General features: G+C 37.9%; 1 protein-coding gene across 5 annotated transcripts in view; it reads right to left on the bottom strand.

Moving 5' to 3' along the window:
* SLCO1C1 (solute carrier organic anion transporter family member 1C1) overlaps window positions 1-22,989 on the bottom strand; it is a 76,693-nt gene that overhangs the window by 11,947 nt on the left and 41,757 nt on the right. For all 5 annotated transcript variants that reach the window (XM_070453724.1, XM_070453722.1, XM_020869505.2 and 2 more), the window contains 5 exons: window positions 20,823-21,068; window positions 19,484-19,648; window positions 8,302-8,497; window positions 4,159-4,324; window positions 1,052-1,236 (listed from right to left, as the gene is read on the bottom strand). In XM_070453724.1, the coding sequence (XP_070309825.1) occupies window positions 1,052-1,236; window positions 4,159-4,324; window positions 8,302-8,497; window positions 19,484-19,648; window positions 20,823-21,068 (958 nt within the window). The remainder of the gene's footprint in view (window positions 1-1,051; window positions 1,237-4,158; window positions 4,325-8,301; window positions 8,498-19,483; window positions 19,649-20,822; window positions 21,069-22,989) is intronic.

Below are 22,989 nucleotides of genomic sequence, written 5' to 3'. Positions count from 1 at the left end.
GGTGTAATGCTTTCCCACTAAACCTATGCTTCCATTTGAAAACATCAATATCTCATGTTCCCATTAAATCCTTTTATGAGGGACTTCCCTGGTGATCTAGGAAAGGGGATGCATGTTTGGGGAACTAAGATCCTGCATGCCTTGTGCCACAGCCCAAAAATTTAATAGCTAGTAAATAATTTTTAAAAAACCCTTTTATGAAAGCAGATTTGTGGATGTTTGGTCCTATTTTCTATGAATATTCCTAATCAATTTCTATAATATGAAAGGGAAAGTGAAGTCGCTCAGTTGTGTCCGACTCTTTGCAACCCCATGGACAGTAGCCTGCACCAGGCTCCTTCATCCATGGGATTTTCTAGGCAAGAGTACTGGAGTGGGTTGCCATTTCCTTCTCCAGGGAATCTTCCTGACCCAGGGATCGAACCCAGGTCTCCCGCATTGTAGACAGACGCTTTACCGTCTGAGCCACCAGGGAAGTCAGTATAAGCTGTGGGAAATTAAAAATATATATACTATTTTGATCAGCTTCATTTAGAAAAAAATAATCCTTTGATATGTGAATTAATTTCAGTCACCTAATCCATCTCATAAAAGATTGATTTACAATAAATGGTGACTTTTCATGTTTAACAATTTCATCAAAATTTGTAGTATCTTTAGGTGATTTTGATCCGTTGTATAACAGTAATAATTGCAATACTAATTCAATGAAGAGGAAATTTTTACCACCGAGAATACTCGTTAGAAAATTAGTATGTTAACATTTGAATTCATGTGTGTATTGCATTGACTTGTGAGAGGAGAGCCAATAAAAAATGTTCAAGCATAAATTATATTACAATAGAAAAATTTCTATCCAACCACATTTTTGTATAAAAACCTAAAGAGAGAAAAGCATAAAAGTGGAACAAGTTTCCTGAGAGTGCTGTAAGGAATCACAATGACTCCAGAGAACAGAGCTGGAAGTCACTGCTGTAGATGGTCACAGTGTTAAATGTGGTTAAACAGATGGTCTTCTGTTAAAATTGGGGCAGGGAGATTCAAGGTTCACCTCAGAAGCAAGATGTATCCAGGTATCCCGCCTACAGACAAAGTATAGGAAGTGATGACAGCAATCACAAGGAAATACAGAAACATTTTGGCGCATCCATTATCTTTTTGACATCTGCCCACCATGCCTGAGGACTTTCCTAATTTTGATGCTGCAAGTTCCACACAGGTACAGTTATTAAATATCTGTAACACAGCAGGGAAAAATCCAATTATTGAGGTAAATAGTATATAGCATTAAAGACAAATATTTATTTTAAATGATTTTATAATATACATTTATAACACAAACAGTGGGAAAAATTTTATTTTTCTGTGTTAGACTGTATCAAGCAAAGTGAAGTTGAGAGAGAAAACATTTTAGTACCCAAAGAGCAGATGGTTTACACACTATTGATCCTACAGAACCATCTCTAAGCAAATCTCACCAAATTCAGTGCTACCTTACCTTCTTCCCTACCACATCTAAATCTAAGCTGCCAAGGTCTATTTGTGCTTGACTTGTTTCTACTCTTAACTGGCTCTGGTCTCTTTTCTGCAATAACCCAATTGAGCCTTTAAAAGTGGTAGTCAGATTACACCACTATTCTCAACTTTCCAATGGCGTCTCATTGTACTTGGATAAAATCCCAAGTCCTTAGAGCGGCTTCCACACTATCCATGATGCATCTCCTGAATCCCAATCTGATCTCATTGCTCTGTGATCTTCCCCTTCTCCCTCTACTCATGAGCTCCCATGGGACCCTTGCCAACCCTTAAACGTGGTGAGCCCAGTCAGGCCTCATGGTCTTCCTGTTTTCTCTGCTGGGTAATTCTTATAGGGAGTCCCATGGTTGGCAAACACACTTCAGGTCTCTGCTCAGATAGTTCATTAGAGAGAGCTTTCAAAACCACCCATTCAAAACAGTACCTCCATCTCTCCACACTGTTATTCTAACTTGTTTTCCTCACAGCATTTATTACATTTTATCAGGATATTATATAATCATTTAATTCTAAACTACATGTCCCCACTAGAATGTAACCTCTGGCAGAAACTCTTTGCTTTGTTATCATTGTACATGTAGGCTTAAAAATAGGCCCTCAATTTAAGTGCTTAGTAAAAATTTGTTAAATAAATGGGCACAGTTTGAAGATATGAAAGAATATATAGTGATTATGAGAAGGAAAGAAAAACCCTGATAAGTAAAACCCAACTAAAGCTTGGATAAAGGGGCAACTTTCATAATCCCTCATCAGTTTACTTCTATAAGTTTCATGTGTGAATGTGTACATGTAATGAGCTGTCATTTTTATTACAAAAGACATTGTGAATTTTTAGGTAAAAAATGAAATAAAAGTGGCATTTCCTTTTAGAAGAGGAGTAGCAATAGAGGATTTTTGATTTTGTTTTGGGTTTCAGGTAAAAAGCTTTTGAACCTTGACTTTGCCTCTCACCAGATACATAAGTTTAGGCAGATCCCTTGTATCTTGATGCTTTAATTCTCACATGAGCAAAATAAGTAAAATAATACCCAATCACTTGAGTATCATGATGTCTAAATATTTTTTTTAAAGTACTTCCCTTAGTCCCTGGCATGCAACATTTTCAATAAATGGAAGCTCTGGTTAAGAAAGACCTTTCAGTGCAACTAGAGATTATCACATTAAGTGAAGTAAGTCAGAAACAAAGAAAAGTAATATATGTTACCACTTACAAGTGGGATCTAAAATATGACACAAATGCAACTATCTATAAAGCAGAAACATGGACATTGAGAACAGCTTGGCAGTTGCCAAGAGAGGAGGGTGTTGGGGAAGGGATAGAGTAGGGGCTGGGGCTAGCAGATGTAAGTTTTTATATATAGAGTGGGTAAACAACAAGGTCCTACTGTATAGTGCAGAGAACTATATTCATATCCTATGGAAAACTTTTAAGAATGTATATATAACTGAATCACTTTGCCATACAGCAGTAATTAACACAACACTGTAAATCAATTACACTTCAATTTAAAAAAAAAAGCAAATCCAAAGTAAAAGAAAAGAAAATCCTTCAAGTGGTTTAGGCCAAAGAGTATAGTGGCCAAAGTTGGGGGTTGGGTGGAAGAAAGACAAGAAGGAAGAAAAAGAAGGGAATATTAAAGCTCAGATTTCAGATGGGTGGGTGGTCTTAATATCAGTGTTGCTAGAGACCAATCCATTCTTCTCTGAAGAAAATGTCAAAATAAACAGTAAATGGAAAATCAACAAGCATGAGACTGTCTATAGAAGTGGTTGCCCAAGCATTCTTAATCTAGCGGATAAGAATACATAAATATGTGTGTGGTTTAATTTTCAGCTCTCTGGGGCTGTCAAATACAGGTAGATTTCATCAGTCACAAACAGAAAGCCATTTGACCCCTGTGTCTTATACACAATGAGTATAAGAAAGAGTCTGTTAGGGACAGGGCTATAAAGGTGTGATTAGAAGAATGAATCTGTTAATGGAGTACATAGTACTCTTAATTGAAGTACATGATACTCTTCAAAACTGGTTTCCTACCTATATTTCCATCCCTGTCTTCCTCTTATACCCTTTAGGAATCCTTGAGTCCAGCCATCTACTCTTTTCATCATTACATAAATTGGCTTGATATCTCAGGCAGAGCTGTCTCAGAACCATCAACCTCCTCTGGATCTCTAACCCCTGGGTCTAGACCTTTAGGGCTGAACTTCCTTATGCTGGCCTCTATTTGTCCTGTCCTCCAAAACCTGCAAGGACCACTGGTTTTGGGATCAGGAGAGATGGAGCCCAAGGCAGATGTTTTTAAATGATCTTATGACTGAGACTTTCTCATTTGAGACTAGTATTCCTTACTAGTAAAATAAGAGAATTAGACTACATAATTACAAAGTTCCTCCAGCCTGTTTCAGTATTCTCATTCTGACCCCAATTCTTTCAACAACTGTAGTTCTACTAGTAATGCTTTTATTTCCTGTCACCACGCAAAACAACAAAGGCAGAGTAAACACCATGGATTCTATCAATGTGATCTGCTCCTGGGTTGGTCCCCGAGACCCCATAGGGTTGTATAGTTAAGCACTGTTGCATGGCCAGGGGCACACACTTTAGAGAAGGTTTCTTACAGTCATCTTTCCACTCCCGGTGGAGGTTTGACAACCAGCAAGACAAGCCGATGCATATGTGATTCCATTCTCACCACATATGGGTTCCCATTTTGTCTCTGAACATTTGCATCTTGAGTTGCAATCTGAAAAGAGAGCTCGTTCATGATAAGAGACAGGTTTGGTTCTGGAAAAAAAAATGTAATGATATAAAATGTTACCTCTTAGTAGGCAATACCCTAGTACTTTCAAAAATCAATGTTCTTGGGTATGTAAATGGAAATGCCAACAAAGTTTGCCTGGGGGGAACACAGTTGTCATCAGAAATAACCAGCTTCTCATCATTAAATGTGAATTCACTCTTAGACAGCTTCCTTTTGATAGTTACCTTTAGAGGTTTACCACTTTACATGATATCCTGGTCTTGGCTGATGGGTTTTATTAACATCTACAGTAGATGACACCACCCTTATGGCAGAAAGTGAAGAGGAACTAAAAAGCCTCTTGATGAAAGTGAAAGAGGAGAGTGAAAAAGTTGGCTTAAAGCTCAACATTCAGAAAACTAAGATCATGACATCCGGTCCCATCACTTCATGGCAATTAGATGGGGAAACAGTGTCAGACTTTATTTTGGGGGGCTCCAAAATCACTGCAGATGAAATTAATCACAGCCATGAAATTAAAAGACACTTACTCCTTAGAAGGAAAGTTCTGACCAACATAGACAGCATATTGAAAAGGAGAGACATTACTTTGTCAACAAGGGTCCATCTAGTCAAGGCTATGGTTTTTCCAGTAGTCATGTATGGATGTGAGAGTTGGACTGTGAAGAAACCTGAGCACTGAAGAATTGATGCTTTTGAATTGTGGTGTTGGAGAAGACTCTTGAGGGTCCCTTGGACTGCAAGGAGAGCCAACCAGTCCATCCTAAAGGAGATCAGTCCTGGGTGTTCTTTGGAAGGACCGATGCTGAGGCAGAAACTCCAATACTTTGGCCACTTCATGCGAAGAGTTGACTCATTGGAAAAGACCCTGATGCTTGGAGGGATTGGGGGCAGGATGAGAAGGGGATGACAGAAGATGAGATGGTTGGATGGCATCACCAACTCAATGGACATGAGTTTGAGTAAACTCCGGGAGTTGGTGATGGACAGGGAGGCCTGGCGTGCTGTGATTCATGGGGTTGCAAAGAGTCGGACACGACTGAGCGACTGAACTGAACTGACTCTAGAATGTTACAATATCTTTCTATATTATTATGCACTTGAAAAAAGCTATCAAAGTAGAAAAGCAGAATAAACTTCAAGAGCAATTTATGACATTACTCTTACTATGTATCAATATAATAACAAACTCTCATACAATATTCCATCTTGTAGAACTACTATGGATTTGGTTATTCCAAATGTAAAGACAAAAGATCTTTGAGGTATCTTCTAGCAGAATGAGAGGCTATTTAACTAGGCCTCCTACAAAGTCACCCAGGAATATTTTATCTTATTCTCTTCTCTAAGACATGAAATTTTAACTGAGACTGTTTTGCTGTATCTGAAAGTACAAATGTGTGTCTTTGAAAGCTTAGAATCAGGCCACTGTGGATACTGTAGAGCCGAGATTATAGAAGATTAGAGTCAAAAGAACAGTGGGGATGGTCTAGGTTAACTTCTCTTTGGGAAAATCAGGAAATTCAGGGCCAAAGTAGGCAGATAACTTGCTCAAATTCACAATGTTTGTCAGTGACAAACCCAGAGTCAGAACCCTTCCAGGCCTCTGGATTCTAAGTTCTTGTCTTGGGCATCAGACTTAATTATCATCATTGCAGAAGAGAAACTTTTGCAATATCATATCTAAAGCTTCTCTATATTGATCCTGAATGAATGTCTGGAATCAAACCAACCTTGTGGAACAAAGAAACTCTTGACAAACCCTGGAGAGCATGGTTATTTTATATAGTCAATTCTTTTATATTGCTGAAGGTAACATTAAATTTACCACTTAGGACAATCTTGAAACAGAAATTAATTGCGTATATGTTTCCTGAAGGATGTGTTGACAGTAGAGTCATTATTTAAATTTTTAATTATTAGTTTTATCAAATATGCCAGAAAGTTTATATTTATGAGAGTTTTCTTTCAAAATAGTTGTGGTGGGAGGGGAGAGATTTAGATTCCCCCAGTGATGTTGCCTTTTCTTTGGTTGCTTCCAATAACAAAGCTACTCTTAGAGGTTAAATCTTTGCCATTGTTGAGAATATCCTTAAAAATATGGAAAGCAATTTCAAAAAAGAGGCGTTTTAAACAATGATAGCATTATTACATTGTAGTTATAGTCTTTCAAAGTGAACTGCTTTCAGGGACCTAGTATTCAATGAAAGTTTTTGTTTAAGAATATTGAATCTTTTATTATCTGAGTATACTTTTACTATAAATCTCAAAAGGATTCTGTTGTCTACTTCTGTATTTGCTTTTGGCTTAGAGATAGCACAATGCAGTAGGAAAAAACATTATACTGGAAGGAAGTTAACTGACCTTTCTAATCTCAGTTCTTTAAATGATGGTAACAAAACTTCATAAAGGCACCTTAAGATAGAAGTGAGATGATAAAAAGGTAAGGTGTTTTCTAAATTGCAAAATATAAAGTACTTGACCACTGTCCATCCACCATGAGGATCTTAGGGATAGGAAATCATGGCACAGGACTTCTACTCTCTCCAGAATCTTCTTGCAATTCCTGTTTATAACTAACATTCTTGATCTATATTGTTCAATGTTATCAAGGCAACGATACACTCTGTTAAGTCTAACTGTTGCTGTGACAACTCCCAGAAGCAATGTTATATGAACTTTGCTGTCACTAATTTTCTTGAACATGTTAGAGGACAAAAAGCATAATTGATGTGGGCTTCCTTTGTGGCTCAGTGGTATAGAATCCGCTTGCAATGCAAGACATGTGGGTTCAGTCCCTGAGTTGGGAAGATACCCTGGAGGAGGAAATGGCAACCCATTTCAGTATTCTTGCCAGGAAAGTCCCAAGGACTGAGGAGCCTGGTGGGCTGCAGTCCATGAGGTCGCAGAGGCAGACATGACTGAGTATGTATGTAACAACAGGAGAAACTAGGTTAATGAAGGTGTTGGAACATGAACACCAGACAGATAAATGTGCAAAGAGGCTGGGGAGCAAGCAGTGAGCAAGAAGCAACTGAATCATCAGGAAACAACATATTGTCAGGATGGTTGACCTTTGAGCCAACAGGTAGAGTTTTAGGCAGCCAGGCAGATAAAATCAGGGAGGCTGGCCTAGCAACCTGTAGCAGCTCAATACTTTTTTTTTTTTTTCTTCAACAAATGATATATAGATAAGTAGGAGGATGAGGAGAATTGTCTCTGGGAATTCAGGTCCAGAGACAGAGTGATAGCGAGGACTCTTGAAGGGGAAGGATGAAGTAATTTCTTCAAGACCCAGCCTTTAGACTACTCTGGAAACTAAGAAATCTAATCGCTACCCCCACACAGGATGGCATAAATCTAGAAGCATCAGTAAATCCTCCTGTGATCAACTGCGAAGAGCTGCATGTTCGTCACCGGGTTGAGGGATAGCCATTTTCTCCTTCAATTTCCCTTGACTTGAATGACAGAGACTATAAAGTGAAGCATAGAAACCATTCCAGTTTTCTAGGTATCTAGTTTTCAAAGAAAATAAACTACAATTGTTTCCAAGAATGGCACTTCTATTTTGTGCTGGGTAAGTGCTAATCCCTTTCATGTGTATTATCTTGCCTTACAAAACCTTAAAAGGCAGTTGTTATTTCTGGTTTTAAAATACTAACATTGAGGCTAGATTAAATAACTCATACAGTATTACTTCACTAAGAATGGAGAAGCAAAATTCAAGGTCTGTATTTTCTACTATCAGGTTGCTTCCCTAAAGAAAGATATGGATTTGGTATTTTTTAATATTTGCTTCCACTTTCAGATTCAAAGGAAATGACAGATTTTGGTGACAATAACAGCTTCACGTCATAAGCATTTTCTATTCTTCAACAATAAAACAGTAATTCCTTTTCATAGGTATGTTCTTAATAATTTAATTATCTTATCTTGAAACACAATAATTAATTTGGTTAAACAAACGGATCTCCTTTGATTACTTAATGAGTAAACATACCCTTGGTAGGAGATAGTTAATCCTGCCACATCAGAGTTTTCACAGCCCAGTGCAAACAAGGAAAGGAATAGCAGGTACCCAAGGACCGATGATCCCAAGTAAAGTTTTGCAGCACCATGAATACTGATTCTGAATTTTTTCATAACTATTCCCCCAGAGAATATTCCAAGGGCCACTGCAGGTATGTTGATGAGCCCTGAGGAAAAAGAAAAATGTGTCATTTTTTGGGAAAAATCTGAGTACATCCAAACTTTCTAAGGGATTGTGTGAAACTGGGTAATAATAGTTTTTAACTTATTATTAGACTACTTGATCCATTTAAGTTTATAGAACTATTCAGCCACTAACATCTAGGTTTTAGATTTAATGATAACACGGCTGACAGACCCAGGGTTCTGCCTATCACAATGTCTAGCGTAGGTTTGAAATCAATAAACACCGAATCAATCAATGAATCTGGTGTTTGTGGTCTAATCCCAGGAATAACGGGTGCAATCAGGTGGCAATTAGATGATTATAATGCTTTTTAAGGATGTGAATGAAAGAAGAATAGGCACATAGACTGTAAGGAATAAACAAACAAGCACAAAAACAGTCCTGGTTCTATTTTCTGACCCCAACAATATTTGCTTTTATTGCCCAGCCTCTTAGTTTGATATGCTTTCTTACAGCATGAACAATAACAACATATTATTAGGCACCTTTCATATTTTTTTAAATTTGCTTACAGTGTACCAGTCACTTTGTTAAGCATTTGATATATTATCTATTACATCTACTCTTCACCACAACCTTAGAAGATAGGCATATGTTATCTTTATTTCAGAGAGTAATTTGTTGATGGTGGTGGTTAGTAAGTGGAAAAGCCAGATATGAATCCAGGAAGGCTGTTATCAAGTTAAATGCTTTCAATAACTATGTTAAACTGACTCTCCTTCAAGAGGATTTGGGAGATATAATTCTTCATAAATAGATGTTCAATCTCACTAGTCGTCAAAGAAGTGTGACTTAAAAAGCAATACTAGGAAGAAGTTCAACAAAGTGATTAAGAGTTTGGATCCCAGAGACCCAGCTCCATGGCTTTGAATCTCAGTTCCACAACGTAAATAGTTGTGCGACTGAAAGTAATTCTCTGAGCGTCTCTTAAACTCTCTCCTCACATATAATATGGAACTAATAATAGTGTCCTTAAAGTGATTAAATGGCATGAAAAGTTATTAGCTTAATATCTGGCACAAAACATCATTCAATTAGGTTATTATGAACATTTCCATCTACGAGGCAAAGATGAAAATGTTGGGGTTGGGGGAAGTGGAACACCTCTGTGTTAGGAAAGATGGAGAAAGAGGCTCTTTGGTTGGATTGTGATTGGTAAATAACTGTAGGGAAAGGTAATCAAGCACCCAATGCTAAACGTCTCTGTGATTAGAATCTACTTCTCATATTGTCTACTCATCAATTACTGATGTATCTTGAGATTTTGAGATATTGTCTACTCATCAATTACTGATGTATCTGGAGATTTTGAGATAACACATTTCTTTCACGTAATAAAAGGGCTGAAGTTTGTATAAACCTGGGCCAGCATCTGCTCAGGTAAACAATAATTACAAGTATCCTTTTTTGACTCACATTGAAATTTGTGTTAAAAAATTAAAAATACTGACATACAGTGATAATAGATGCAAAGTAGCTTCCTTTCTTCCTTTCCTTTCTTTCTTTATTTTCTGATTTATATATCTAGTCACTTAACTAAGTTTCATAGGGTCTAAAACATCAAATATATAGTGATACTTGGTTAGCTATTACATTATTTTAAAAAATGTTTTCATCATGTATTGATAGATTATTTTTAAAAGGATATTTTGTTTCATCTCTTAATGACTATGCATTGTTAGCATTAAAGTGATCACATTAGAAACTAACCCACCTTGAAGGGGGCATGATCATGAAATTAGTGAAATTGAAAAAAGAGATATTCATTTTTGCTTCTTCAGCTGAGCTGAGATTTGTGGGTGTGCAAATGGCAGAGATTGTGCATTGGGCTCCTGAAGAGCTGAACATCAGCTAAGGGGCACCGGCTGTTGATGATATTGATGATTTTAACTTGAAAGTTTATTTATTTGAATTAAAGAGTATTTAAATTCCATAGAGCTTTACAATTTTTGAAAGGTTCACATAATGTGATTTCAGATAATCCCATAATAACCCCCCTTTTAAAAAATCCCTTATCTCTATATTGCTCCTACCCTCTTCCCTCTCCTCACTGGTTGGTTCTCTGTATCTGTGACTCTGCTTCTTTTTTATTTTATTCACTAGTTTGTTATATTTTTTAGATTCCACAGATAAGTGATATCACACAATATTTGTTTTTCTGTCTGGCTTCACTTTTTAGCATGATGTCCTTCAAGTCCATCTATATTGCTGCAAATAGCAAAACTTCGTTCTTTCTTATGACAAACGGGCTTCACTTGTAGCTTAGCTGGTAAAGACTCTGCCTGCAATGTAGGAGACCTGGGTTTGATTCCTGGGTTGGGAAGATCACCTGGAGAATGGAAAGGCTACCCACTCCAGTATTCTGGCCTGGAGAATTCCATGGATCACAAAGAAGCAGACATGACTGAGCTACTTTCACTTTACTTTTTATGACAAACAGCTCATACAGCTCAATATTAAAAAAAAAAAAAAAATCAAAAAATGGGCAGAAGGTCTAAATAGACATTTCTCTAAAGAAGGCATACAGATGACCAAAAAGCACATGAAAATATGCTCCACATCACTAACTACTAGAGAAATGAAAATCGAAACTACTATGAGGTATCACCTCACACTGGTCAGAATGACCATCATCAAATAACACATGCTGGAGGGGGTATAGAAAAAAGGGAACTCTTCTACCCTGTTGGTGAGAATGTAAACTGGCATATGGAGAACAATATGTAGGTTTATTAAAATCTAAAAATCCTGAAACTCAACTCCTGGGCATATATCCAGAGAAAACCATAATTTTAAAAGATACATTGCTCCCCAGTATACATTGCAGCACCATTTACAATGGCCAAGAAATGGAAGCAAACTAATTGTCTATCAATGGATAGATGTATAAAGATGTGATATAAAATATATATATACACACATACATACGTACACACACACAGAAAAAAAACATGAAATACTATTGCTCAACCATGAAAAAGAACAAAGTAACACCATTTGCAGCAACATGGATGGACCTAGAGATTATCACACTAAATGAAGTAAGCCAGACAGAAAAAGCTAAATATCATACAGTATCACTTGTATGTGGAATTTAAAAGAAATATACAAATGAATTTATTTCCAAAACAAGCTCACAGACATAGAAATAAATTTATGGTTACCAAAGGGAAAAGGAAAGTGGGGGGAGGGATAAATTAGGAGGTTGGGATTAACATATATGTACTCCTATATGTAAAATAGATAATCAAGGACCTAGTTTTTAGCATAGGGGACTATATTCAATATTTTATAATAACCTATAGGGAAAGAGAATCTGAAGAATATATACATATAATGTACAACTGAAACTCTGTGCTGTAGAATCTCTGAAACTAACACAATATTAAAAATCAACTATACTTTAATAAAAAAGAAAGAAATTTATTTTGTCAAGTACCCATCCTGCCTGGGACATCAGAAGCAATGGCACAAATACACTCTTTGGCCTGAGCAACATGTTGTGCTAAATTCCACTGACTTCCCAGCACTCCATCTGGCTTAGAATAGCCTGAGAATAAAGGAATTCTAGGGATATTTCTCCCTCAGAACAGATTGTTAATAATCAGGAATATCCTCTCTAGACTGACCTCTTTTTTAGAGGCTTGTGTTCTCTTGAAACTTGCAGAGCATTTAATGTGTTCTCTTGCTTATAGGTCTCTCTGCTCAAGAATATTTGCTATCTCTGACACAGTGTCCTCCCCAACCTCCATCCCTGTTCTCATACATTCATCTTTTAACACCTCCCTGTCCTTTTGCTCTTAATTCAGATAGCATCATCTCCCAGATAATTCTGACTCCAAGGGTATGCTTGTTCATCCAGAGTACCTTGCATGTGTGCATGATCAGTTGTGTCTTTGTGCCCCAGTTGACTGCAATCCACCAGGCTCCTCTGTTCCTGGGATTTCCCAGGTAAGAATACTGGAGTGGGTTGCTATTTCCTCCTCCACCAAAGTGCTCTGGGCTTCCCCTAATTAGAGTACCTATCACATCCTCTACCAGCCATATCATGCCTCCAGAGGATGCATCTGATACCAGGGTGCATGACTTGATCATCAGAACCCCCTTTCTCCCTCAGTCTGAAGCCCTTGTGTGGGGTCCTAGAGGCAGCCTTGGAACTTATCACAATTGCCTGTTAGGTTGTTTCTTCATATCTCTCACCCTCCAGTCAAACCTTCAAGGGAAGAACGATGCTCATGATAGAATCCTGTGTTTCTTACATAGGTGGATTTCTATTAAAATGTGCATAAAAGCCATTTCTCCAGAATACCTTTCTCAATTTCAGGATGACTAAATTATAACATGATTCAAAAAAAGATTAGTAGGACTTTTCAAATATATTGTCAATTTGGTTCTCTCTTTCAAGTTCCCTAGGATCTGTACATCATCCATGCAGGGCCAATTTGGTGGCAAAGTTCCTGAAAAACAGATAAGATGTGCTTCTCACCTCCCAAAGCTTTTTTACTTTCATCTTAGGTATTTCTGAGCCATTCAATGAGGTAGAAATTTCAGTCTGATTTCTTCATTGCACACTTTTTCCACTCACGTTGTAAACTGTGCTGCTCTTAAAATGTTTACCATCTGAATATTTCAGATGGAAATATTAGCCATAATTTATGCTGGCATGTGTAATTTATTTCAACTTATTTTATATATTTTCTCTTGAATTTCACATTTATATTTATCCAAATATCAGGCAAGCTGAGCTTGTTGTTCAGTCACCAAGTCGTGTCCAACTCTTTGTGACCCCACGGACTGCAGCATGCCATGTTTCTCTGTTCTCACTATCTCCCAGAGTTTGCCCAAGTTCATGTCCAATTAACTGGTGATACCATTCAACCATTTTGTTCTCAGTCACCCTCTTTCCTTCTGTCTTGAATCTTTCTTAGCATCAGGGTCTTTCCTAACGAGTCAGTTGTTCACATCAGGTGGCTAAAACGTTGGAGGTACAGCATCAGTCCTTCCAAAGAGTGTTCAGGCTTGATTTCCTTTAAGATTGGCTAGTTTGATCTCCTTGCTCTCCAAGAGACTCTCAAGAGTCTTCTCCAGCACCACAGTTCAAAAGCATTAATTCTTTGGCGGTCTTCCTTCCTTATTGTCCAGCTCTCACATTCGTACGTGACTACTGGAAAGACCATAGTCTTGACTGAACAGACCTTTGTTGGCAAAGTGATGCCTTTGCATTTTAACACACTGTATAGGTTTGTCATACATAGCTTTCTTGCCAAGAAGTGATCATCTTCTAATTTCATGGCTGAAGTCATAGTCTGCAGTGATTTTAGAGCCCAATAAGAGGAAATCTGTCACTTCTTCCATGTTTTCCCTTTCTATTTGCTATAAAATGATGGGACTGGATACCATGTTCTTAGTTTTTTTAATATTTAGTTTTAAGCTATCTTTTTTACTCTCTTCTTTACCCTCATCAAGAAGCTCTTTAGTACTTTAGGATATTTTCAGAGATTTTTTTTTCCCCAGTGAAGTAAAAGTTCTGGTTACATCATGGACCTTCACAATATTACTCTAATATTAGAAGAAAAATATTAAGATTTGAATGTTACAAAGAGAGAAAAATGTGAGTAAAAATGTACACTTTCATATACCTGTTCAGTGCAGACAAGTAAACTTAGCCATCCTTCTTGGGGATAATAACAGTTTTTCCCCCTCACAAATTAAGATAGTTTTCCATCACCTCACAAGTTTTTAATGTAACTGTACTTAATTCTAGAACACATCATATTACTATTCTAAATTTGCTATTCTAGCTTCCACAAAATAAAACTTTCTATTATAATTATTTTTTCTCAAAGGATTTTAATTTTTCCTTATTTGTTTAACATCTCCAAAAATTGAGAATGATAATCATTTTTGTCAACTACAGTCAGTGTTGTTTTATCTTGTCTACTAGTTACTATTTTATTTAATCAAAAAATTTCAAGAAATTAAGCAAAAATAATTAAATAATTTCAGTCTGAGTTATAAGAAGGGGAAGAAGAGATCATGTCCATGTACCTTCACAGTGATTAAAAAAAGGCTTAAATGAAAGATTTACCTGCTAGTCAAATTTCTTTCAGTAGAAGTTGCAATGGAAATTTTTTTAAAGCTCATACCATTTATAAAAAAGCAGAATCATTTCGCAATATACTGTCTAGTCCCTGACTTTGAAACATCTTTATCTTTCATTCATTTTTGTAATAAAAAAGTCATTAATATAAGAAAATACTATTTCTAGACTTTAGAAAGAATGCGACCAACATATAAAAACACATACAGTAAAATAGTCACTGGATTAGTTGGCCCTTGAACACTTTAGAGAAATTCCTGTTTATTCTTTCATCCATGTCATATCAAATATTTTCTCTGAGAGTAGAATGGAAATGTGTCTTCTTTGGGCCTTTCTCATATTTTATCACAGAAAGGGTCATTCTCCCACAACCCAAAGGAAAAAGATGGAGAAAAGAGCCAGGGGTGGGAAAGAAATGAAAGGGAGAAAGCATTTGTTGAATGAGAATTATGTGCATTTCCAATCCATTTTACATGTCTTTTCCCATCTTTATTTTAACCCAGTGATGCATTTCTTTTCACCATTCTGATTAAAATAAGTGTTAGGGATGTCAGATAATTTATCCACTTCCCTTACTCTGCTGTATCCTATACTTACTAATGTAAAATCACACCACTCAGGAAAGTATCCTAGTTATTTCATGCTTATGTTAGTCACTCAGTTGTGTCTGACTCTTTGCGATCCCATGGACTGTAGCTCACCAAGTTCCTCTGTCTATGGGATTTTGCAGGCAAGAATACTGGAGTCAGTAGCCATTCCCTTCTCCACAGGATCTTCCCAACCCCTTGCAGGCAGATTCTTTCCCTTCTGAGCCACCAGGGAATCCTAACAATACTGGAGTGGATAGCCTATTCCTTCTCCAGTGGATCTTCCCAACCTGGGAATTGCATTGCTGATGGATTCTTTACCAGCTGAGCTACCAGGTATGTCCTATGAAAGTTGCTCAATTGTGTCCAACTCTTTGTGACTTCATGGGCTGTAGTCCACCAGTCTCCTCTCTCCATGGAATTCTCCAGGCTATAATACTGGAGTGGGTAATGATTCCCTTTTCCAGGGGATCTTCCCAACCCAGGAATTGAACCCAGGTCTTCTGGCATTGCAGGCCGATTCTGTACCATCTGAGCTACCAGGAAAGCCCATCCTAGTTATAAGGATGTGGAATTACTAAACATTTTTATTTATCTCTCACAAAAGTACCTGAATTATCTATAGGTATGTCAGAAACATGAGGAATTAGGGTTCTAGGCAAGCTTTGCTAAATGGCTCAAAAAAATCTGATGATGAGTTTGTTTGGATCTCAGAGTCCATTTTAGTATACAGCATAGGGTTATATGTTAAAAGAAATCAGCTAGCCATAGATAAAAAGATAATTATTAATCAGATTCTTCCTGTCAGTTTTCCAAAAATAATTATGCCCAGTGAGGAAATACAACTCAGAAACTCACATAAAATAGTTTCATTCCTGGCTATATCATTATGTATGTATGCTATATAAGCATGAAATTGGGCAGGTCATTAAATCTCTCAGAATCTTACATTCTTCATATGTGCTAATTACCCTTAAAACAATTTTATAGGTAAAGCATATTTCATTTATTAACTACTTAATAAAGGAATGAGATTACATATAGTTTCATTTCTATTCTAAGTAACTTCCCCCAAATGCCCTTAATTTTCCTTTATGAAATAAACTTTTCAATTTGAAAATGGTAAAAAAAAAAAAACAACTTATTCATCATTGTAGTGAGAGCAAAATCAAATGTGTTATGTATTATGCACATATTGAATCTCTACGTATCATGCACATATTGAATAATGAGAAGTAAACATGTTTAAAGGTGTGTTCCTTCACTACAATTCATGGGGAAAAGACAGTCTCTTCATTTTGATAAGTGAACCTTGACTTCCTTCACATAATACAAAAAATAATAACTTGAAGTGGATTATAACATAAACATGAAATTTAAAACAATCTACTAGGAGCACTTTTATTTTTCATAACCTTGGGGTTTGATAAATATTTCTAAAACAGGCTCAAACTAGCACTAATGAAGAAGCAAAAGATTAAAAATGGACTGAATTAAAATTAAGAAGAGTGAAAAGGAAGGTTGAAGTCTGTGAGAAAGTATTTGCAAAATACAAAGAATTTGTATCAGGAAAAATCTACAGTACCACTACAAATCAATAAGAAAATGACTAGCAATCCAATAAAAATGGGCAAGCCACTCAAACAGAATTAGCAAAAGATAATGCTGAAATGACCAATAAGCTTGGGAAAACATGCTCAGTATTGCTAGTCAGCAGGTTAGGCCACAGTAAGATACCATCAGACCCCATAAGAATGGTTACAATGAAAAAGACTGACAATACCAAACAAAAGAAGGATATGAAACAACTGGAATGTTCTTACATTTCTAATGAGGGGAAACATTTGCACAACATTTTAATGAAATATTTTGGCAATATCTACCAGATCAAAACATACACATGCCGTAGGATCCAGCAATTCTACTCCAACATATGGCCAAGACAAAGGACTGAATCTGCCTACCAAAATACATATGGAATGTTTGTGAAGTGTTATTTAGAATAGCCCAAAGCAGTAAACAGGCTTTCCAGGTGGCTTAGTGGTAAAGAATCCTTCTGCCAATGCAGGAGATGCAGGTTCATACCTGGGTCAGGAAGATCCCCTGGAGGAGGTCATGACAACTCACTCCAGTATTCTTGCTTGGAAAATCCCGTGGATGGAGGAACCTAGTGGGCTACAGTCCATGGGGTCACAAAGAGTTGGACATGACTGAGCAAGCATGCAATGCCAAAGCAGTAAACAACCCAGATATCCACCAGCATGGAAATGAGTAAACTGTGGTGTATTCATATAATGGGATATTGCACAGCAGTGAGAACAAACCACCACTGCATGCAGTAACATGAATGAATCTTGTAGATTTCACTTCCATTGGGAAAAACCTAGACACAAAGGAGTACATAGCTCATTATACTATTTATATAAAGTTCAGAAACAGGCAAGGCTCGCCTATGATGGTGAACTTCAGAGTAGTTATTAGTTTGGAGAAGAATGTTGGGTAGAAGAAGGTTTGAGGGAGCCAACTGAGATACTAAAGTGAGCTACAGGTTCTGGATAATGATTACTACACACATATTTTTGTGTAAATATTTGTCTTGCTGAGCTTACATTTAAGATCTGCAGACTTAACTGCTGCTTGCAAGTTATGTCTCAATAAACAACAAAAAAATATTAAAAGTTTTAAATGTTTCAAACTTTCATTCCATACACTGATTGGCATGGGTGGAATATGGGGTTGAAAAATGCTAAAAATATTTCTTCAGGTCAACCATTAAATAATAAAATTAGTTTGAACCAATTAATGTTGAACGTAAAACTTCAGTGGTATGTGCTAAGTTGCTTAGTCATCTTTGACTCCTTGCAACCCTGTGGATTATACCCTGCCAGGCTGTCCATGGGATCCTCCAGACAAGAATACTGGAGTGGGTGGCCTTTTCCTTCTAAAGGGGATCTTCCTGACCCAGGGATCGAACCTGTGTCTCTTATGTCTCTTGCAAAGGCAGATGGGTTATTTACCACTAGTGCCACCTGGGAAGCCTCTCAATGATATAGCCTTAGCAGTTAAAATTTAGGGGAAGAGCAGACCAAAGAGTCAATTAAAATTGCATATGCTAAGTGTCTATTGTCTAGGATTTTACAGGAAAATTACATGTCTTAAAATATTATATGCTTAGCTGTTTCCCCATTCCCCATTCCCCAGGTTTCTTTCAGAGATGGATGAATATAGCAATATTTAAAATGTTTATGAAGGAATGATTCTAAACCACTGGAATCTCCTGTCATAAAAGAACATATCCAAAGGGATAGAATATGAAACAATAGCATTAAATGACATCTTCACGGACTTTGGGGCTTCCCTGGTAGCTCAGCTGGTAAAGAATCCAGCTGCAATGCAGGAGACCCCAGTTCGATTCCCGGGTCTGGAAGATCCCCTGGAGAGGGGATAGGCTGCCCACTCCAGTATTCTTGGGCTTCCCTGGTGGCTCAGCTGGTAAAGGATCCACTTGAAATGCGGGAGACCTGGGTTTGATCCCTGGGTTGGCAAGATTCCCCTGGAGGAGGGCATAGCAACCCATTCCAGAATTCTTGCCTGGAGAATCCCCATGGACAGAGGTGCCTGGTGGGCTACAGTCCATGGGTCTCAAAGAGTCAGACACAGCTGAGCGACTAAGCACACAGCCCAGGTTTTAAAGGCTACAGTTGCTTGCAGGACCGTGGTTATGTATTTGGAGGTTCTGGTTCTCCTTCATTCATCTTTTCATATTTTTCTTTGCCTTTGAATATCTTCCTCTTAAATGGTTGCTCTGCTGTGCTAGTAACACAAGCCTTTTAAACAACCCCAAATGTCAGGAGTCAGAGAAGTCTTTCAATCCTGAGCAAATACAAACTTTGTTTTGCAATGCATACCTTCTAACCTGTTTGAATACTCACCTTTTGTAATCTTAGAAACTCTTCAGGTAGAAGAGGCACTGTTATGAGGTTTCAGCTACACTTGAAAGACAGATAGCCAGTATTAACAATCTCCTAACAAAATGTATATTTAGTCTACATGGTATGCTCATGGTCACTCACACACTGTTCTAAATAATTTTTGACACAAAGTTGTACCACAGACTTTCTAACTATCTTATTCTGCTAGATTTTTTTCACTCACTTTCTAAAATGTCATAAATTGCTTTCAGTCTAAATATCAGAACAACTTTTTAAAATTACTAAGAATCAACAAGACACAGAGTTAATAATACCTATTGGAAAGCAGGAAGGACAGAGAAGCATACCGATAACAAAGTTGGCCTTAGAGGCTGACTGCCCATACTGTTGCTCAATGTACTTCGGTTTGTAAGTTACCATGCCAAATAAAGAATTGAACTGAACGGTGCTTGCACACAAATATAAGAAGTACACCGGATTTCCAAAAAGACTCTTCAGTGATGGCAGAAAATCTATAAGACAAAAATAGCATGGAGTAATTAAAGACAGGGTCACACTTGGCAGAAGATGCAGCCATAGCCTCAGAGCTGAATGGTTGAGTCCTGTTGTCGTGGTTTCCAGGAGAGTTTATAGAGTGGTACACCCACACACTGAATGTTAAGCCAGTGACACAAGACAGAGTTGAGATCTGGCCAGGTTCAGATCCAGACATAGGTGCTCACTTCCACAGGCATAAGATCTAGATTATAAATTAGAATCAGTCAGATGAGAACAGATTCCTCTGATGTTGTAAAAGATATGAGGTATAAGAAAATTCCCTCCCCATCAAGCTGAAAGTCATAGGCTGGACATCAGAAACTTGAGTTTTCTGGTCTCTCTCCTTTGAACTTGGGTCATGGAAGCAGAGAAGAGAATATGAAACTCTTCTCCAGTTAATTATTAATAGAATGAGCTTTGGCATTCTCTCTTCTTCCTTTTATGCAAGCCAAATAGAAATTTGAAGATTTTCTGTAAATGTCAATATTGCTAGGCCATTTGAAGGGGACCAATCTTTCTCATGGCCACCCATTCCCACAGGAAGGGAATTCACTAGAACTTGTCTGACCTTTGGCCCCACACCCCACTCACTCCTTTGATCATTGGTGGGACACATGCAGTGGTGCGCATTCTCAAGTGGGTGGATGTTATCTGTCAATTGCCACAAGCCCTAAAGGTTTTTTTCTGACCACGCAGACTAATGCGAAGCAGCCCTCCCAGGAGGGCTGTTTGCAAGGTCTACACGGTGGAGGTGTAAGGGTGGAGATGGCAGCAAAGATTTTTTAATAATCTTCATTTCTTCTTCCTGTGCTCAGTTGCATCCAACTCTTTGCAACCTTATGAACTCTAGCCCAACAGGTTCCTCTGTCCATGGAATTTCCCAGGCAAGAACACTGGAGTGAGTTGCCATTTCTGCCTCTAGGGGAGTTTACTGATCCAGGGATCAAACTCTGAAGTCTCCTGTGTCCCCTTCATTGGCAGACAAATTCTTTACCACTGTGCCACATGGGAAGCCCAGCTTTCTGTACAGTTTGTCAATTTTTTTTCCTGAACACATGAAGTGGAGAGAGAAGTATTGTTTATAGATCACCTCGAAAGTTTCAACAGGAATATGGAAAGTGCTTCAGAACCAAAGAGAATCGGGCTTACCTCTTGCCATTTCCATGATTTTTGCTTTTTCTCCAGGAGGTGTTTGGTAGTCCGTGTGATCATCCATAATAAACTTAGATTTCTCAGAGGAGGAACTGGAGTCCTCTCTGCTCCTGGGTCTTGGTAGAGTCCTTGGTAAACACCAAAAAGGCACGGCTGCCAGAAGAGTGATGCTTCCTGCTATGAGGTAGCCAAGCCACCAGGCTCCCACCCACTGCGGGTCCTTTGGGGTGATGGTTATATGATCTGAAAAAGAGACAGGGTGGCTAGAGAACATATACAGCAAAGCTAGTGTATTAAATAAGCCTCTTAAAATCCTAGCATTAGCTCTATCACATCATAAAAATACATAATAATTCATACATGACAACTTTTTTTCTAATCTGAATATATGCCTGATGAACTATGGATGGAGATTCATGACATTGTACAGGAGACAGGAATCAAGACCATCCCCAAGAAAAAGAAATGCAAAAAAGCAAAATGGCTGTCTGAGGAGGCCTTACAAATAGATGTGAAAAGAAGAGAAGTGAAAAGCAAAGGAGAAAAGGAAAGATATACCCATTTGAACGCAGAGTTCCAAAGAATAGCAAGGAGAGATAAGAAAGCCTTCCTCAGTGATCAATGCAAAGAAATAGAGGGAAACAATAGAATGGGAAAGACTAAGATCTCTTCAAGAAAATTAGAGATACCAAGGGAACATTTCATGAAAAGATGGGCTCAATAAAGGACAGAAATGGTAGGGACCTAACAGAAGCAGAAGATATTAAGAAGAGGGGGCAAGAATACACAGAAGAACTGTACAAAAAAGATCTTCATGACCCAGATAATCATGATGGTGTGATCACTCACTTAGAGCCAGACATCCTGGAATGTGAAGTCAAATGGGCCTTAGGAAGCATCACTATGAACAAAGCTAATGGAGGTGATGGAATTCCAGTTGAGCTATTTCAAATCCTGAAAGATGATGCTGTGGAAGTGCTGCACTCAATATGCCAGCAAATTTGGAAAACTCAGCAGTAGCTACAGGACTGGAAAAGGTCAGTTTTCATTCCAGTCCCAAAGAAAGGCAATGCCAAAGAATGCTCAAACTACTGCACTGTTGCACTCATCTCACATGCTAGTAATGTTCAAAATTCTCCAAGCCACGCTTCAGTAATACGTGAACCATGTACTTACAGATGTTCAAGCTGGTTTTAGAAAAGGCAGAGGAACCAGACATCAAATTGCCAACATCTGCTGGATCATTGAAAAAGCAAGAGAGTTCCAGAAAAACATCTATTTCTGCTTTATTGACTATGCCAAAGCCTTTGATTGTGTGGAGCACAATAAACTGGAAAATTCTGAAAGAGATAGGAATACCAGACCACCTGACCTGCCTCCTGAGAAACCTGTATTCAGGTCAGGAAGCAACAGTTAGAACTTGACATGGAACAACAGACTGGTTCCAAATAGGAAAAGGAGTACGTCAAGGCTGTATATTTTCACCTGCTTACTTAACTTATATGCAGAGTAAATCATGAGAAACGCTGGGCTGGAGGAAGCACAAGCTGGAATCAAGATTGCCAGGAGAAATATCAATAACCTCAGATATGCAGATGACACCACCCTTATGGCAGAAAGTGAAGAAGAACTAAAGAGCCTCTTGATGAAAGTGAAAGAGGTGACTGAAAAAGTTGGCTTAAAGTGCAACAGTCAGAAAACTAAGATCATGGCATCTGGTCCCATCACTTCACGGCAAATAGATGGGGAAACAGTGGAAACAATGGCTGACTTTATTTTTCTGGGCTCCAAAATCACTGCAAATGGTGATTGCAGCCATGAAATTAAAAGACGCTTACTCCTTGGAAGGAAAGTTATGACCAACCTAGACAGCATATTGAAAAGCAGAGACATTACTTTGTCAACAAAGTCCGTCTAGTCAAGGCTATGGTTTTTCCAATGGTCATGTATGGATGTGAGAGTTGGACTATAAAGAAAGCTGAGTGCCAAAGAATTGATGCTTTTGAACTGCAGAGCTAGAGAAGACTCTTCAGAGTCCTTTGGACTGCAAGGAGTTCAAACCAGTCCATCCTAAAGGAAATCAGTCCTGAATATTCACTGGAAGGACTGATTCTGAAGCTGACACTCCAATACTTTGGCCACCTCATGCGAAGAGTTGACTCAT

Source organism: Odocoileus virginianus, chromosome 23 (genome assembly GCF_023699985.2).
Source record: "Odocoileus virginianus isolate 20LAN1187 ecotype Illinois chromosome 23, Ovbor_1.2, whole genome shotgun sequence".
NCBI classification, from domain to species: Eukaryota; Metazoa; Chordata; class Mammalia; order Artiodactyla; family Cervidae; genus Odocoileus; species Odocoileus virginianus.
This window is presented reverse-complemented; position numbering and strand designations above follow the sequence as displayed.